Source organism: Branchiostoma lanceolatum, chromosome 3, assembly GCF_035083965.1.
Source record: "Branchiostoma lanceolatum isolate klBraLanc5 chromosome 3, klBraLanc5.hap2, whole genome shotgun sequence".
NCBI lineage: Eukaryota > Metazoa > Chordata > Leptocardii > Amphioxiformes > Branchiostomatidae > Branchiostoma > Branchiostoma lanceolatum.
Window position 1 is genome coordinate 8,297,160 of NC_089724.1, and position 18,727 is coordinate 8,315,886.

At 42.4% G+C, this 18,727-nt stretch overlaps 1 protein-coding gene across 1 annotated transcript; it reads left to right on the forward strand.

Annotated features, from left to right (window-relative positions):
• The first annotated feature begins 157 nt into the window (after positions 1–157).
• LOC136430012 (polycystin-1-like protein 2) lies at positions 158–18,710 on the forward strand. The gene is made up of 22 exons (XM_066420232.1): positions 158–265; positions 697–947; positions 1,509–1,730; positions 2,222–2,367; positions 3,576–3,758; positions 4,290–4,415; positions 4,708–4,893; positions 5,292–5,567; positions 5,934–6,170; positions 6,786–7,032; positions 7,420–7,532; positions 8,275–8,505; positions 8,741–8,870; positions 9,199–9,355; positions 10,150–10,246; positions 10,950–11,083; positions 11,573–12,082; positions 12,406–12,622; positions 13,021–13,138; positions 14,633–14,910; positions 15,451–15,592; positions 16,522–18,710. Exons 1-22 carry the CDS (start codon positions 177–179, stop codon positions 17,988–17,990), a joined length of 5,559 nt encoding a protein of 1,852 aa, XP_066276329.1. The 5' UTR covers positions 158–176; the 3' UTR covers positions 17,991–18,710.
• Positions 18,711–18,727: the final 17 nt, after the last annotated feature.

Below are 18,727 nucleotides of genomic sequence, written 5' to 3' on the forward strand. Positions count from 1 at the left end.
TGTATCATTTTGATCAATTTTCTTTACGCTGGCATGCTTATCCAGCGAGAACCAACATGCGATTTTGTTTAAAGCACGTTAAATTTCATTTTATCTCACACAGTAACATTAATATTACTCCATGACAACTATCACATTTATTTTCAGGTGGGAAAACCTACGTATTCAGACTCACTATGACCAAGCCTGGTAGACCTTCAGACAATTTTGCAGAGAAGACCATCGTTGTTTTACAAGGACACCCTCCCACTCTGGAAGGAATCTGGTAATAATGACAATTCTATATAAACTTTTGGATAGCATAGCGTAGCTTTTGCGTACAACGTAGTCATGCCTTACATTCTTCGCAATAAAGAAATACGGTTGGTATTCACCCCTTTCTCGTCGTCTTTTTTTAAACCTTAAAGTTAACAGTCATGAAGAAATGCCTGCACCATCATTGGTACAAATCCGCCAAACTTGGGAGTTGCAGTTGATAAAATGCAAAAGTCTTTCCACACTGTAAAAATTTTCAAAATATTTACAAATGTGTTCTGCAGTAATAAGAATCTAATTACTTTGAATCGCTAAAGAAAAATGTTGGAATGATATCTGAAACATCTGATATTTCCATATTGTAATCCAGTGGGATAAATGGAATTTTTTATTCTTTAATTTCCTGGATGACTAATTGATATTTACAAACGTGTCCTTCAGGTGTTTGCAGAACTGTGGCCGGTACTTGAACCCGTCGGAGCGTCTGATAATGAGCGGTAGATGTATGGACTGCACCCCTGAAACCCGCCCTAGGTACCTGTGGAGTCTCGTACCGGAACCGGGGAGCAGTAAACAGACTATAGCCTGGGGTACAGAAACACTCACGGGCAGGAACAAGGCGTTTCTGTCCGTGCAGGCGAACACGTTTCAGGTCGCGGAGTTAGCGGAAACATTCACCTTGCGAATCGAAGGTGGGTATGCTGGATAATAAGGTATAAGTGACCATGAAAAAAACCTGTTTATTCATATTGTTTTCAACCTAAGGATGGGTTGATGAAGGTTAGACATCCAGGTAAACAATTCTAACTTACATTTCAAACTCTACTACTGGATAAATTACGGATATTATTTCCGGACGTTTCGAGTGACATCCATCACTCTTCTTCAGCTTCACTAAAAAGAACTAACCAGTACTTATTTACATTAACTAGAAAAAAACGGTTTTACATGGCAAAATCACACAGTCAGTTACTGACGCTGAAGAGGAGTCACGGATGTCACTCGAAACGTCCGGAAATGATATCCGTAATTTATCCAGTAGTAGAGTTTGAACTGTAAGTTAGCAACCTGATGATGTTTACGTGATGCAGCTTTAGCTGCTGCCTTATAATACTAATTTAAAAGCTGTGTTGACCAAGAAATCACTTCAGGAGGTTGCACATCGCTAGTCAATGATTTATCTTAAGAAAACCTCAAGATGCTTGTCATGCCTAATAGTGACACAGAGATTTTCACAATAATTGTCCTTCCAGTTTTCAGCTGGAGTGGAGCGTCTGCCTTCGCTCTTTACAGCTTCACCACTAACGCCCCTCCAACTATTGGGACGTGTGCGGTCGTTCCGGATACCGGGACCGTAATGGAAACACTGTTTCAAATCAAATGTTCCGGATTTATGGACGACAACGTACCTTTGAAGTACCGCTTCTTTGCCATCATCGGGGAAGAGAAATCCGAGACCGGAGAATCGTCACAGGGTAAGAGAGGATGTTACATTTTTTGGCACTTGACGAGAGTTTATTTGTGTGAACATGTTTGTATTGGTAAAGATTGTTGTCTGAAGTTTCAGGTTTAGTGTGTTCAACTGTACATTTCGCCATTGGGTAAAGGGATCGGACATGCGCCTTCAGCAAATTATTCTTGTCATACCATATCAATTATTTCCAGCATATATATTAGATCATTATATTTTGTTATAAGTAAGTGAATTATGTTTTGTTGTAAGTTTGTATTCTTATCTTTTCACTTTTATGTCTTGTGTATATATGTTTAGTGGTGGCGCTAATATACGTTTGTCAACTTGATTGCGTCACCGCTACGTCTGTAATCTCTTCTCATTGCATTTGTAAAATAATTGTGAAAAATTGAAGGTTATGTTTTCCAGAATATGATTTACCAACACAAAGGAACTTTCATGCTCATTATAATCATGGTAAACTAAAATGGCAATACCTCCACCCCCTGACAGGTAGTATGGTATATTACGGTATGGACAGCAAGTCTCCACCAATATACCTGCCTCTTGGTGACAAGAACAAAAACTACCTGGTCACCATCGTCATCACAGTCTCTGACACCGAAGGGGCAAGCTCAAGGACAACTACAACGGTTCAGGTGCGTTATGCACGTTGTTAGATTAGCCCAGACTCAGTGATGCATGCACTGGTATATGTCAATCACTATATCTACACAAGTGATGAGGGATACTGACATACGCTAACTGGCATCATGTTTCAAGTTGAGAAATAGATTGAATAAAGGATTTATTAAACTAATACACACGACTACAAATTGAGAAGCTACTAGGAGCTTTCAGATGACATCCGCCATCTTTCAGCGCAGCTATCAGAGGTGTCACGTGACATAGGTGTCAAAGGTCACCCAGGTCACGTGACTGGACGAGAGAGTTGTAGACTCGGAGGGAGTCTGTGGCGTCCTTGGTCACGGTTGAGGGACGGAGAGCGGGACCTGATGTGCACAGCTTCCTTGACTCCCCGTTCAAACCATCTGCTTTCTCGGTCAAAGGTGGTGACCTTCTTCGTTGGTTGGTGTTTGTAAGTCTGCATGTGTTGTGCAACCGGAGAGGAATCACGCTTGTGCTCTGAAATCCTCTTTTTGAGGGCCCTTTCCATCTCGCCCACATACTGAGCATCACAGTCTTCGCATGTGAGATGATATACTACGCCGCATGTGTCGTCCGGTTTATCCTTGTCCTTAGGAGCAACCAGGAGCCTCCTGATGGTGGTGTGGGGTGTACTATGGACAGCCACCCCTGTTTTCCTGATCTTCCTGGTGAGAAATAGATTGCTCTCCAACTCAAAGAATTGACTTACCGGAATTTTCGACCGAATCACTCGGTCTTCCTAAGCTGTCTGACCCAGATGCTGTGGACACGTGCCTCTTACGCAGGCGTGACGTCAGCAATGGGTCAAAGTTTGTTGGAAGTCGGCATCGCCCCCCCCAGAAGTTTTCGGTAAGTCAATTCTTTGAGCTGGAGATCAGTTTATTACTAAGTTTGAAACATGATGCCAGTAAGCGAACTGTTTATCTCTCATTGTGTAAGTTATTAACCAACTCAGGCGAACTTTCATGGTATCATGTACGTTGCTGAAAAAGAAAATCTCACAAAACAAATAGAATGTATCACTATTCAGTGTCTACCCGTAGGTTAACCAGCCTGAAGAAATGGAGGACACGGCGATTCTGCTGGCAATAAATACACTACTACACTACTGTTATCAGTTTTGCGGCTGCGCTGAAAAATAAAATAACAAAAAAAGGAAAATTTATCACTATTTAGAATATTTGGTGTCTATCCGTAGGTTAATGAGCCTGAAGAAATGGAGGACACGGCGACTCTGCTGGCTAACACGGACTCTGAGCTGAGCGGTCTGCTGGAGGCAGGAGACACCAGCGCCGCTGTGGAGATCGTCAACATGGTCACCTCCGTCATCAACGCCAGGGAGGACACAGGAACCGCGAAACAGGAAGAGGAGAAGAAGCAGGTGAGATAAGGCCATGTTGATTTGATTATATGAAAACATCCGCCGAGCGCGCAATAATTTCATCCGTTCCCCAAAAAAGTTTTCGACCATATTGTAAATCGTGCAAAGCAGCTGTAAACTGTGTAAATATATATCGTTACTTGCACATATGGAGCAAATGTTGAAAAACGATACTAATGTCATAGAATGCAAACACCAATTTCAAAGTCAAAGAAGACGACATGAAGAAGTGAAAATGAAGAATCTATTATTTGCTATACCATACTCTGGGTGTTGTGTGTCAGTCATTTGGTCAACCTTCCTGACCACGTAGATTCCATAATCATTGTAATATTTATTCGCACGCTCGCATCAGTTTTGGGGTTCCCAGAGGATGTCATCCACGTAATCAAATCAACATGGCCTAATGTTTTACAAGACGTTTGTCTATCTGCTTTTGACTTAATATCAACAATAACACACAGTTGTGTCCTCTGTTTCTTTCTGATCATGTTCAACGCCAAAAAAGTATCATAATGTGACATATTCCAGTTACGCGGAGTACTGGTGGATAGTCTGAACAAGCTCCCGATCCAGACGCTCGACAACCTGCGGCAAACGTCAGCCGCCATGGCGCAGGCTACGGAGAAAGACGAGGAGCTGTCAGAGGATGCTCAGGTATATGTCAGGAAAGGGAAGGGAATCACCACCACCACCTTTACCACAGCTGTGTTCTTCAATGTTCATAATTATAAAATCTAAGATGATACATGAACTAAAACAAATATCAATTTTTTTTTTCTCTCGCGCCACCGAAACAATTGTTTCTTTTGATTTGGTGTATGTAAATCTATGGTAGTTGGTGGCTCTAATGGCACAGAACGCTAACATTTACACTACACATTGCAGAAGCCAAATCTAATATTTCACGGGATTTATAAATGATCAAACTTTTCGCATTGCCTCCTAGGTTTCTGCTGCTTCTAAGATAGAGGAAATGGCGTCGTTTCTACAAACGAAGACACAGGAGGGCACAACAGGCGGGGCTGAGGTACAGTCAGCTGCCCAGGTCCTTGTTGCAGGCGTGGCGAACATTGTGAAGGCCGCCGCTACGAAGGCACCGAAGGAGGCTACAGAAACAGATGCAGAAGTTGCTGTGCGCACTACAATGGTCTTCAAGCTAAAAATCAAATTTTTGTGAGGAGTTGATAAAGGAAAAAAAGGCATTGCGTGAGAAATTACTATTTGTTGATATGTTTACGAAATAGTACATAACAGATGTTATAGAGATAGAAATCTATTTTTCATACGTCTCGCAGCAACAGTTCTAAGACATACATGTTTAATCTCAGGAAAAACTGTCCATTTAGGCTGTGATGTTCCAAATCAAAAACAGAAAGACGATGAAGAAAGATTTAATGCAGCTGTAGGACGTTTAAACAACTGCAGATGCAGAAACTAGTAGATGATGATGATGATTGTGCCTAAAACAATCTCATACACATATATATATATATTTACTACTGCAATGCTTTCTGTCATCTTCAATTTCAGCCCAGCGTATCAGCATCCTCCTCCACAGTGATGAAGCAGTCCCTGAAGGCCATAGCTGAGGTGCAGGAAGCCATCCTCAGTACGAAAGCCCCCGGAGAGGAACCCACGGTCCTGTCTACCCCAACTCTTGCCGTCATGGTGCTGCGAGAAGAACGCTGGGATTTTAAAGGAGGCGTCAAGCTGCAGGAGAGTCATGGCAGCTGGTTCTCACTTCCGACCGGAGAAAACCTCTTTGACGATGACAGCATGCGGTTTGATCAAGTCATTGACATGCACGTAAGTGTTTCATCTTTTACCACCGGTGCACCAGGATTGTCTTTGTCCAAGTAGTTGCTAAGCTATATTTGGGCATGGCCGGGCCCCGGGATCTTTTTAACTCGAAGTCCCGGGACCCGGTAACAGATAGACACCGTAAGCTAATCATGAGAACACTGTGAGGTACCCTCTCTCCCCCCCCCCCCCCCCCTCCGGTTTCCGGCAGTCCACCGGAAACATCGTGGCTTCGGGACCCGACCGGGGCTACACCCTCTACGTACATATACTGGCACGGTGGCACCGGTACAAATGTGACCGAAGCATAAGGAAAGCTCTTTTGAGCAAAATTAGAATTATCTTGAAGTTCATAATGTTTTGCTTTCACAGATGAATCATTTCGACAACAATCCTTACCAATGGGCTGCTAATGTCAGTCTGGAACAGAAGGTCGCTTCACTGGACTTCAGCTCATTAGGTGACCACATCCCCGCGCGGAAACTGCCGGAGAAGATAGACATCGCCATCCCACGTGACAGCAGCTGGGACGTCTGGAACATCATCAAATTGCCAAACGATATCTTTGGGATTAAAGCGTTCATTAACTTCAATGTCTCTGCCCAATACGTGAGTTTGTATTTTTTCTGTCTATTTGTAAGTGATTCATTTAGCTTAAAACTCAGGCAATTGTTGAATCTACCATATCATGTATCATTTAATCATCCGTTCGTAATTCTTATATTTCCCTCTCTTTACCCTGTATACGGGAATGGGGGAAATATATTGTTTTTGCTGGCGTGTTGTGCTTCTTCTTTCTCAATTATTTCTTCTGTCAAAAAAAAACAACAGCTGTATGGTGGCAGCTCTATTAATGCAGAAACTTATATTTCACTTACGGCAAATGCTACGGATGTCATATTGGAGGTGTAGTTACCTTTGAGAAAGGTGAATGCAAGTGAATGTACATTGTGCTAATGATGATCTCATTTGCATTATTTCTGCAGAAATTTTATATTTCCCTTTCCTACAGATATCATATTGGGTGTATGTGTAGGTTCCTTTATGAAATGTGAATACAATGGAATGGGTGTTATGCTAATGAGGACATATTTTGCATATGAATATAAATGTTACAACCGAACCATTCTTGTTCGTGTCTCAATGATGTACGAACATAAGTTTTAGAGAAACAAAGCATACTGATGACACACACAACTCACCGTTTGCATCTTTACCCATTAGGAAAGCCACGTGGTCAATGTCCTTGTAAGGCCATCCATCCCGGACGCTCAGGTGACCCTGTACCTTCGAGAGAACTCAAATCCAACCTACAGCAACTACACAGCTGTTGGAAACCTTCCGCTCGAAGTTGATTACGCTGTTGAGGTCGGTGCGGGCGGAAACATCACGGCCGATCCCTACCTATGGCAGATCGGCGTGCTGAACTCGACGTCCCCTTACTATCTTGGCATCACCTATAATGAATCAGGTACAAGTAAGAAATGAAATTTTGGATCTTTTTTATGAGCTGCGCATGTTATGCCTGTAAAGTAAGTTTAAATTCATAATTACGGTGTACAAAATGTATTTTTATTAATATAAGCTAAAGGTGTGAAATGTATATCACACAATATGATCTATGTAAATAATGCATCTTTATGGCGGGAATATAATGTAGAAACTGTGACTGTAAACCACGTAGATTGCGATTAAGTATACATAATGGTACATGGGCTGGTACAAATTCAATTTAGTCTGTTGAATATTTCAAATACATTTGTAAGACATCGTTTATCATAATCTCAATCGTCCAGGTCTTGATAGTCTGTTACTTTCCATGTTTGTGACAACTGATGGCATGTACTGATTTTGACAGCATTGGACGCTGCTGCTGCTGAAGAGAATCTGGTGCTGGAGCTGATGATGTTCTCCACTACTTGCCTCTACTTCAACGAGACGTCGTCAGCGTGGGAAGACGAGGGGTGTCAGGTAAATAGACCTACTAGTCCTGAACACATTTCAAAATGTTACTGTCACCGTCGTATTGAGTCATGATCAAGAAAAGACGAATAAAGTCTCATGATTTTTTTTTACCTGTAGGCAACTCGAATGAAGACCAATACAATGGTATGCAAATCATGCAGATTAGGATATGATTTGCGTAGTGTGAAAGATTTACATTTGAATTGTGCTAAATGACTTTCATACTCATTACAAATGTAACTCGGTTCGAGAGGAACAATTGCGCTCGGTCTAATTTGCATAATCAATGACGAAATTGTGTAACGCCTTGGTGGTAGATGGCGGAATATTTGTACTAGTGACACGTGGAGGTTAGATAAAGGTGAATATCATCAGACATAAATTACGTGAATTTGGCCATCCCTTGCACATTCAATTAATTAGAAAATGATATAATAGCATCCTGATATTTGCAACGTACGTAATTTACAATGTCTAGATCTTGAATTCACATGGAATATTCTGACAAGAGACTTCGTAACAAGTTAAGGTTGCACTAAGGCATTAAAAATGAGGGAGATTTCATATTTGTGACATAGTTATGTAGATTGGGTTATTTTGTCGTATATTATACAAATTAGGTCATTTCCAAAGAAAGTTACCACAAAATATTGTTTGAACAATGTATGGTATTGTTGAACACTTGTGCAATATCTATGGATACCACTGATAGTTAAAAATTAAACTGTAATCCTCACATTTTGCTCAGGTCGGACCACTGACCACGCCTAATCGCACACACTGCATCTGTGACCACCTGACTCCGTTCGGCTCCAAGTTCTTCTTCCCGCCCAACAAAATTGACATATTGGCCTCTCTGATGAAGTTTAAGAACTTGGCAGACAACCCGGTTGTCACCATCGTCGTGGCCGTCATCCTCGTCCTGTACCTCATGGCAGTATTCTGGGCCCGAAGAAAGGACAAGGAAGACGAAACCAAAGTAAATCTATTTATTATATTTCAGTTGGTAGGGGACGGATGTTTACTGTTTAGCAGACGTATTGCAGACCTTTGCATTGCAATATTTTTGGCGAAGCCTCAGGGGCGGAGCCTTTAGTATAGTACTACGATGGATTTGAAAATATTATAGGAGTTCCACGAAAGCATTCCCTATGGAATTTTTTGTGTGTAAAGTGTATACATTCTACCGGGGTGCACATTTTTCGTTTACTTAGGTTGAGACTATGGCATTACATGACCTTGACCCAATGGACATGTATCGATATAACGTCACCATCATCACCGGATTCAGGAGACATGCTGGGACGACAGCCAGTGTCAGCCTCCGTCTAATTGGAGAGGAAGGTAAGATTGTTTCATCCTCTCTAGATCTATCCTCCTCCTTTACCTCAGTATATACTGCATCTCCGCAACTGCACCTTATATAAATGGGTTTCGGTTGTATTTTCTATTATCAATGATTTCAGTGCAAGGCACATAGATATTTCAGTAGGTTTAGTCGGAAATTTGGTGGTTGACATGCCTCAAATGTTCGAATTGATTCTTAGTTAATGAATAATGCTTTGGTGAGAAGGGGCTGTACGCATGGAGGTTGCTCGTACAGCCCCTGTTGGAGCAAGTGCGGTTGGAACGCCATAGATGAATCAATCCGTACGTCGTCATTCTACGACAGACGAGAGTGAGACCCACATGGTGTCAGACCCGGTGGGCGACAGGACGGTTTTAGAGCGCGGCTCCATCGACTCTTTCCTCGTCACTACCCGGGACTCTCTGGGCGACCTGAGAGAGATCATGGTCTGGAACAACAACGGTGGCAGCAACCCGTCCTGGTGGGTTGGTGTCACTCCATCTGCTTGTTTTTGTTTTGTTTTGTTTTTCGTGTAGCACGATTTCTTCCGGGTTTACCATAAGGCCATGTTGATTTGATTATGTGAATGACACTCTCTTGGGACCACAAAAATGATGCGTGCGTGCGAATAAAAATGTTTGGCCAAAAAAAGTTGCCTTCATTATGAACTCTACGTGGTCAGGAAAGATGAACAAAACCAAACACACAGAATATAGTATACCGGAATATAGATTGGTCATTTTTGTTATTTGAAAACTTCATCTTTGACATTAGAATCGACTTTGACATACTACTTGTACAATATTAGTATCAATTTTCCGAAATTTCTTTCTTCTTGTCAATTTACAACATGTCTTTTCTCATTTTGCAGCTGCCTTGTACGATTTGCATTATGGATTTTTTTGGGAAACTTACGAAACTTGCTGCGCATATGTGGATGTCATCCATATAATCACATCAACATGGCCTTTTATATATTTGTGCTAAACCCTATAGTTCTTTTCGTAACGTATAAGCGATTGGGTTGTGAATGGTGATTGTTATTTTGTCTTCAATCTTTTTTTAGCAATATCGAAGGCATAATGGACTAGGCTCTGAATTCTGTTCTTGATTTAATCATATCTTATTCTTTTAGACTATCATCAATTATTACTTCCTTGAGAAGTTTCCGTAAAAGAGACGATTGAGCAAATTGTCTATAAAAAACCCACGAAGATGCACAAAATGGCTGTTCCATTAGAATTCAACATTTTTCTCATCTTCCTTCTCTGCCAGGTTTCTAAGCCGTATCATGGTCCAGGACCTGCAGACCAAACAGCGATGGTACTTCATCTGCAACAGTTGGCTGGCTGTGGACATGGGAGACCAAGAGGTACGCAAGTGCTGGTTCATTCAGAATCTGTTATACGTATAGGCATTGGTGTTCAGGTTCGGATCCAGGTCCAGAGGGTCAGGTTCAGGTTCGGACTTATAATCCATGCCATATTCGTGCTAGATTATTTTTTCGGTTACGTGTACAACTGCGTGCTGCTGTAATAAGCACAAAAACTCAGTAATAAACACAAAACATCAAAACGCAAATTTACGATATATGGAAGGTTTAAGATGCATGCTTAAGAACATCAAAAGGAGGAAATAAGCAAGATATTGTTTTTTGCAAGTCCGGAACTGGTTCCCGACGTTTTGCTTTTTGGGACTTGAACCTAAACGTTTCTCGTCCAGTTCAAGCACCGGGGTTTAAGTACGCAGCACTAATGGACATAGGTTTAGTTGACGAGAAGCTTGAAAGGTTTATCTTAACATAATTCCAAGGTCTTAAACATAAAGCTCACTGTTGATGATATATTCACTTTGACGAAATTTGATCTTTACTTCAACACAAAGCAGCTATTGCCTACCTCAAATTTTCAGTCGTACTACGCTAACCCTCTTCAGGAGTGATTGGAATCACTCCCAAAGAAGGTCGGCGTAGTAATTTGAGGTGAGCAATATTTGCTTTGTGTACATGTTGAAATAAAGTTCAACAACACAGATGAGCTTTCATGCTAATATATTCACCTTGTATATTTCCTCAGGTTGAGAAGCACATCTGCGTGGCAACAGAAGCGGAACTCCACCAGGCGTCCACCCTGTTCGCGACGAAGGCTGTGTTCGCCCTACAGGACGATCACCTCTGGTTCTCCATACTTGCACGGCCTGCACGAAGCAGGTACTTTCGTGACAATTTTAGAGACTATGTATTGTATATGGTTCTTGATGATTCGACAAGGTTCCTTTTATTGGATTTGATGGAAAGGTGTGGTATAAAAATATTTTGCAAGGTGTAGCCGTCGCCTTAATTGTTCGACTGAGTTCAACCTCCAACGCCATGCATATCATTTGTATCTCATTTGCCTTCGAAACAAACAAGGGAAAATATTGCGCTTTTTGAGCCCGTTTTAAAATGTTAAAATGACTTCCCGGCTGAATTATCACATAAACAATATCTAAATCATAAGGAAAAGAACCTCTAGAATCGACAAAAAAGGATATTTGAACAACAACTTTTCAGCTTCATTTCACAAGGTCTTTAAGAAAAAAATATGCCTATACTACGCTCACAGCACACCATATTCATTACAAATAGTTTTAAGTTTTTGGCGACTCCTCAGGGGCGATCCTAATGGTAACTTTTTCGTGTATTTGTGTCTTCCTCCAGGTTTACCAGAGTGCAACGCCTGACCTGCTGCGTGTCCGTGCTACTGTGCCAGATGCTGACAAACATCATCTTCTACGGCACAGGGGACGAGGCCCCCGGGCAGGACATGAACATCGGCGGCTTCCGTATCACGTGGAAAGAACTGGTGATCGGCGTCGAGTCGGCTGTCATCGCTTTTCCCATCAATTTCGCCATCGTCGCACTCTTCAAGTATTCAGCAGAGAAACCGGAAAGGGAGAAGAATGAGGAGCGTAAGCGGTGCAGCTGGGCGTGGAAGTGCTGTTGTAAAGGTGCTAATAGCGAGAAACGTCGCCCCAGGACAAAATCTGTGCCAAAATACGGCAAGAAGGAGACATTGGAAGATCCCGAGAACGTCGCCGACCCTGAAAATGTGGTGATTGAAGCATCTGATGGCGATGCGACCCCTGGCGACCATGTCAGACGGGTTCACCGCAAGAAGAAGAGCCTGAAAACAAGGATCAGAAGTTGTTGCTGCTGGTTCTCTCCCAGGTTGGTAAATCCGTAACAATGGAACCAAACTTTTGGGTTCATGTAAGACCTCACAATATGATGGCTTCTGTAATTGCTCGTCTATTAAAGGGCGGGATATTGCGTTACCCCGTAAATTTGGTCTGTATAGATCCGATCATCCGAGTGAAATAAATGTTTAAGACGAAGTGTAAGAACACCTTTACTACTAGTATTTCTTACATATATATGCCGCAAAATGATGATCCAAGTGAAGGGGAAAATTACCAGCAGCCTTTAATTCAGCCTCTATCTTTTTGATTTGTGATTTACTAAAGGTGATTATTTTCTGTTCTTGCACTAAGCGAGCCAGACTCTGAACTGACCGAGGAGGAGAAAGCTCGGTTGTTTGTCAAAGGCAGGGACAGGTGCGAGTTGCCGTGGTGGTGTGTGTATGTCGCCTGGATTCTGGCGATCCTCGCATGTCTTACAGCAGCATTCTTCACTCTCCTCTACGGAATGGCGTACGGAAGGCAAAAATCTATCGACTGGCTTGTGTCAATGATCATTGGCTTTCTGCAGGTAGGCATATCTCTGACTGTACTCAGCGTTTCCAAGATCAGAACATCCAGATCGTCCAACAAAAACGATTGTCAACGAAATATGCCTTATCTAATGCCACGGTCATAATTGAATAAAGGGGCGGGTCGGGTAGTTTACCGGCTGACTTCGGCGGCAACTAGGCTATTTTGGGGCGCGGCCAGGCCCCTAGAAGTTTTTAACACAGAGTTAAAATTAATCCAGGACCCGCCTACGAATACGTGCCGTGAGCTAATTATGAGAGCACAGAAAGTTACCATGCTGGTGTCCGGCAGTCCACAGGGACAAATTTGAGGCTTCGGGGCTCGGCTGGGGCTACACACCCTACGTAGGGGCACCGGTGCAAATTTGAACGTAACAGGAGTCGTGTTTCTTCCTAGGGAGTATTTGTACTGCAACCACTGAAGATGCTTTTCATCGCTGCCATCGTTGCTGTGATTATCAAGAAGCTGGATGAGGAAAGCTGGGAGCCGATCGTGCCTGAGAAGCATCTTGTTGGTGAGTTTTGTTTGCTTTTTGTTCAATTTTACTTATGAAGAACTTAACGGATCTTAACGCTTAGCGTGACAACCGTTACGAACGAAAACTAACATAACAAGACTGGCAATGATAAAAAGACATTGCCATGGCGACAGTGGTTGTTGTTTTAATTTTTACTGTACCCTGCTTAGGGCACAGTGATAGGTGGTGCTGTTCATACAGGATTTCTAACGAAAAGGGCTGACGGGTACCTGTTCTACTGGACAAATACACACACAGACACGCACACAGACATGCACACACACAGACAGCGACAGTTCCACTAGATTCTACCAGACAACATCGATTTCATCACAGCCTGATCATGACAACTGAAAACAGCCCACGGACCGGGTTCCCACCATACAAAATGACTATTTTACTCTGATAGGACTGCTGTTTACATGAATAACATGTTAGGCCAAATCTACACAAATTTTAACATCATAGTCCACTTACCAACAGACACAGCATACACCATGCTTGTTCCCTGAACTATAGAACTAAGTCCTCTAGAGCGTGAATGGCCGCGGATGTTAGCTAAGGATGGAATGCCAGGATGGAATGCCAGGATGGAATGCCAGGATGGAATGCCAGGATGGAATGCCAGGATGGAATGCCAGGATGGAATGCCAGGATGGAATTAGAGTCCCACTGGAATACCAGGCACACCAGTCATAAAGGAATTTGCCAGTAATTCTTGGAGCCCTTAATGAAATGCCAGCCTGGGAATCTTAATCCACAGAAATGTTGTTGTGTAAAAATGTGTCCCATGTGTTCTTGGAAGTGTACAGGATTATATCACCAAGATAGTGGCATCTTATCAGCAGGATAATCATCTAGTACAACTGGCTTGCTAAATTTCCTTGCGACAGTGAAATTTTCCATTGATCGATCTGGCTTGGACATGTTCCCAATGTCATGAATGAGGTTAATGCCCTGTAATTAATCTGCTTGTATAGGTAACTGAAGCAGCGTGTGCACAATCGTTATCAGTACAGAGTTGATGCAGTTATGATGACCTGTTCCCCGAAGAAAGACATTAAATCTTACAGTTGTAAGGACCAGCATTAGGGCGTCCAAAAACATTGTAACAGCCACACATTGCTTTAGAAAAGAGCAATATTACTGTACAGCTGAGGTCTTAAATGGGTCATGTATACATAAGCCTGGCACATCTGGTAGACAGATGTAGCTTCCTGTCTAGGTTATCTAGGAGGAATGCCCCGAGGGAGGCTTTCTGTCTGACTAACATTCCTAACATTCTTATTGTCTTAATATGCCTATGGACACATGCCTGTACAATTCCTAGAATAGTTGCAATCTGCACACAATACTATATCATTTGTCTCGCCCCTGAGGCGTCGCCAAAATCTGACAGAACCAAGAAAACACGAGAGCGTAGTATTCGTTATTTCTCTATAAGTATTAGGGATTCGTTTTTTGAGTATGCTTTGTTTCATGATTCCACAGATAGCGAGTCGTGGACTTCCTTGGACATCCAACAGTTTCGTAAGGATCTGCAGAAGAGACGAGAGGACCCTGTGTACAAGCCACCGCCTCCGAAAGACTTGGAGAAAGTCAGAGCAGCAAGGAAGAAGAACGACGCCATGTTTTTCATAGTTTATGAGACTGCGTCCTTCATGCTCTTTGCGTTCCTGATACTGACTATCGCACACACGATGGTGGATCCCAACGCCTTCCACCTGGGAACCAACACGCATGAGACGTTCTTGGGAGATGTAGAAGAGGTAATGCTTTTCTGAATAAAAGTTGAACTGTAATTTCCAACACAAAAATCGGACACCCAAATTTCGACTGATCAGCTCCAGTCTTTGTCAAGGAATGAGCAATCCACTTCTTCTGTGACGTCACATTTGATCCACTTCTCACAGAGTCACGTGTGATCTATCTCCATAACGTGACGTCACAGAAGCAGTGAATTGCTCGTTGTAGTTGATCAGTCAAAACAAATGGCTAAGTCCAATTTTTTATGTGTTGGCAAAATAGTTCAACTTTGATTCAGAATGACTTCTACCAACACAGATGAACTTTCAAGTGAAGGTAATGCTTTTGATGTGTCCCTTTTCGAATTCTGCGATTACGACTTTAATATTTGCCTTGGGTCTACAATCCAAAACATACTTTAAGTTTTGATAGCCAATACACACAACAGACTAGAATTACAAGAAGTCTACATGTTTGAATTCCACTCATGAACAACAAGTAGCGTGAACATTGTATCTTTGACCAGCTGCAGGGTGTTACAACTGTGACATTTGTTTCAACAGATTCAAGATCGCTATGATGTGTACTTGTGGTTGGAGGAAGAGATCTTCATGAATCTGTACGACTTCGACAGTCCTTTCACAGCCGATGGGCAGTCTGTCGTGGTTGGATCCGTCAGGATGCGGCAAGTGCGCGTGTCAACAGGTGAGTGGACACCAACTTTACCATGTAATAACAAACAGCATGATACGCAAAATGACAGTAATGCTTCGGTCCAAATTGGAAAAAGGGGCTCCGCTTGGTAGTTCACGGGATATCTTTTTGTTGCTTTTTCGGGCTCAGACTTAGATTGAACGCGGGACCCGGTAACAAATAGACATCGTGTGAGTACCTTGTGCACCCCCGGTACCTGGCAGTCTACCGGGACAAAGTCATGGCTTCGGGCCCGGCCGGGACTACAACCCCGACCAGGACCGGTGCAATTGGGACCAAAGCATTACTCAAGCAACTGGATAAACTGTTCCAAAATTCAGGTTGCTTGAATAGCTGTCACCTTCTTTTGTGTCTTAATACCTGTATGTATTATGTGTCATCGACAAAACAGCTTGATACATTCCTTGTTCGCTTAAGTGTTTAAGGTTAGACACTGTTTTCCAAAATCTTAGCCAGTTCCTTGAGTAACTATTACTCTCCAAGCAGAGGATGGGTTCCGGCAGGTTTTTGACTTGTTTTTAGGCGTTTTTGTCGGCCTTTCTACTTTTTCATTTTTTTTTCTCTATAAACCCAACGTTTATAGAGACAAAAAAAAGATGAAAAAGTAGAAAGGCCGACAAAAACGCCTAAAAACAAGTCAAAAACCTGCCGGAACCCATCCTCTGCTTGGAGAGTAAGTAACTATTACCTTGTGTAACATATTATCCGCATATCTAACCTTCATCGACAAAACAGCTCGATACATTCCGTGTTCGCTAAATTTGTTATATTAATTTATATTAATATAAAGCTTTTAAGGTTTAAAACTACTGGTGGGACTACAGATCAATGTTAATGTTACTTACTATATCATAACTTTCGTTATTCTACTTCAGATCTACTATATCCTTATTGAATTTCTATCCTCTTATTGAATACAGAAAAATGTACTGCACGGAACAACGGCGTGATGGGCACCAGACTTCTATCGCTCTACTTCGACTTCTGTGGCGAGGATTACACCAGTGATAACGCAGTGACAGAACACTTTCTACCCGGCTGGGTGAACGCACCGAAGACGGCAAACTTCACCCCGGACACCTCCAGCCCGTGGGTCCACCAACACACAGACACCGTATGGCTGTCATCAGGGTACGGTACGGGCAGGTACGTGGCAGATTTCAACGTCAAGACAGCAAATGCCTACTTCCAACTGTATGACCTCGAAGACTTGAAGTGGATCGACGGACAGACCAGAGCAGTGTTTATTGACTTCATGGTCTACAACGCAAATGTGGACCTGTTCTGTCTAGTTTCGGTTCTCATAGATACACCGGAGACTGGAAATGCACACTCGGCGTCAACTGTTCGAATGATACGGCTCTACCAGTACAGACACGCTATAGACACGGTGCTACTGATATTTCAGGTAGCCTACACTCTCATGACAATCTACGACATCTACTATGCTGTGCGAAGAATTTGTACTCAAAGATGGGCGTACTTCAAGGATGTTTGGAATCTTCTGGATTTCTTGATTATTTTCCTTTCCTTGATAGCTTTCGCTGCCTTCGGTGCTCGTATGATACTGACGTACCAAGCTCTTGCGAGTTTTAGGAAGAACAAATCTGCCTTCCTGAACCTAGTGCCTGTTATTGTTGCACACGAGGTATTACTGGCTGTTGTTGCAATCATCGCTTTTATAGGATGTATGCGGTGCTGCAGGCTGCTTCGTGGCAACAACAGCCTCTACCTCATCGAAGCAACCTTCAAACGGTCCATGGCGCCGTTGATGTCACACGGCCTCATGATAGTGATCATGATGATTGGGTACGCTATGTTTGGAAACCTCGCCTTCGGCCGCCAGGTTGAGTCGTACTCATCCTTACCCCGAGCTCTCGTCACAGTTTTGAACTTTGCCATCGGGGCTTACGAGATGGATGACTACATGGCGTCACCGGCGATGGGTTCAGTCTTCTTCATCAGCTTCATCTTCTCCATGGGGTTTATCCTCCTGAACTTCTTTGCTGCCATCATGATGGACATCTTCGCTGCGGAGAAGGAGGAGTTCGAGGTACCGAAGGAGGGGGAGATAGTGACGTACACGATCGAACGCGTCAAGTCCATTTTGGCATTAAAAAAAAGCCGCCGTGACGACGATGATGATAAAGATCTTTCTGGATTAAACCTCCTAAGCTCTCCGCTAATCCGAAGAAGGGGAAGAAATCTCGGCGTGGGCATGAGTGAATACTCGTTCGACGACGTTGAACAAGGCTCACAGCCCTCACCGTCCGCAGAAAGTCTTGGTTTTGAGCCAATGTTGGATTGGCCTCCGAGAGGCACTCGTTTCAGAAATGTGAGCACAGTACACATAAAGAAAGACAGCGATTTACGACACAGAATGGTATGATCTTAGTGGTAGGCAAAGTTACACTTTAAGTGTGTAAAGTTACGTTTAGATTAGGTGTACTTGATTGTCAGTCTTTAAAAGCTCATATTTCTGAGCCATGTCGATTCCTATGATGAGGTGAAGCGAGAACTAGATTTAGTTTGGTAGTCTCAATTTCAATTTCATTATTATGTTAGTTGAGGATGAAATTGCACTTTTCAAAGTGAAGTCTCGCGATGATAGTGCATTTTTTGATAGAAAAACTTAATTTCTCTTAGTACTGATACAAAAATAGACAGTGTAGTTGAGCACATGTTGCTGTGAAGGCTTTCCTGTTTTCTTAATATGTATTGCTGAACTTTTCAATGAATCAAGAACATGTTAAGCTCCATGGCGTTATATGTTGCCATGTTAACGATGACTTATTTGGAGCTAGTAAATATAGATTTGGTATAATTGTCATGTATGTAAGGTTTACATGTTTTTTGTTTACTATGGCATACTTGAAATAATGTATTTGTTGTAGTAGCTGGAACGTAAATGGTTTACGTAGAGAGATAAAGTTTTGTTTTAGGTAATAGAAATATCTACTTTCCTCTTTTACCCACAACTTAAACTATAAGCAAATAAATATGAACAAGTGTTATTAATTTCTCTATGTGTAACATTAACATAACTGTACAATATCCCGCCTAAACCCCTTTTGATTTAAAACAACACAGTCAAGTTCTTGAAGACAAACAGAGTACTGAAGCGTG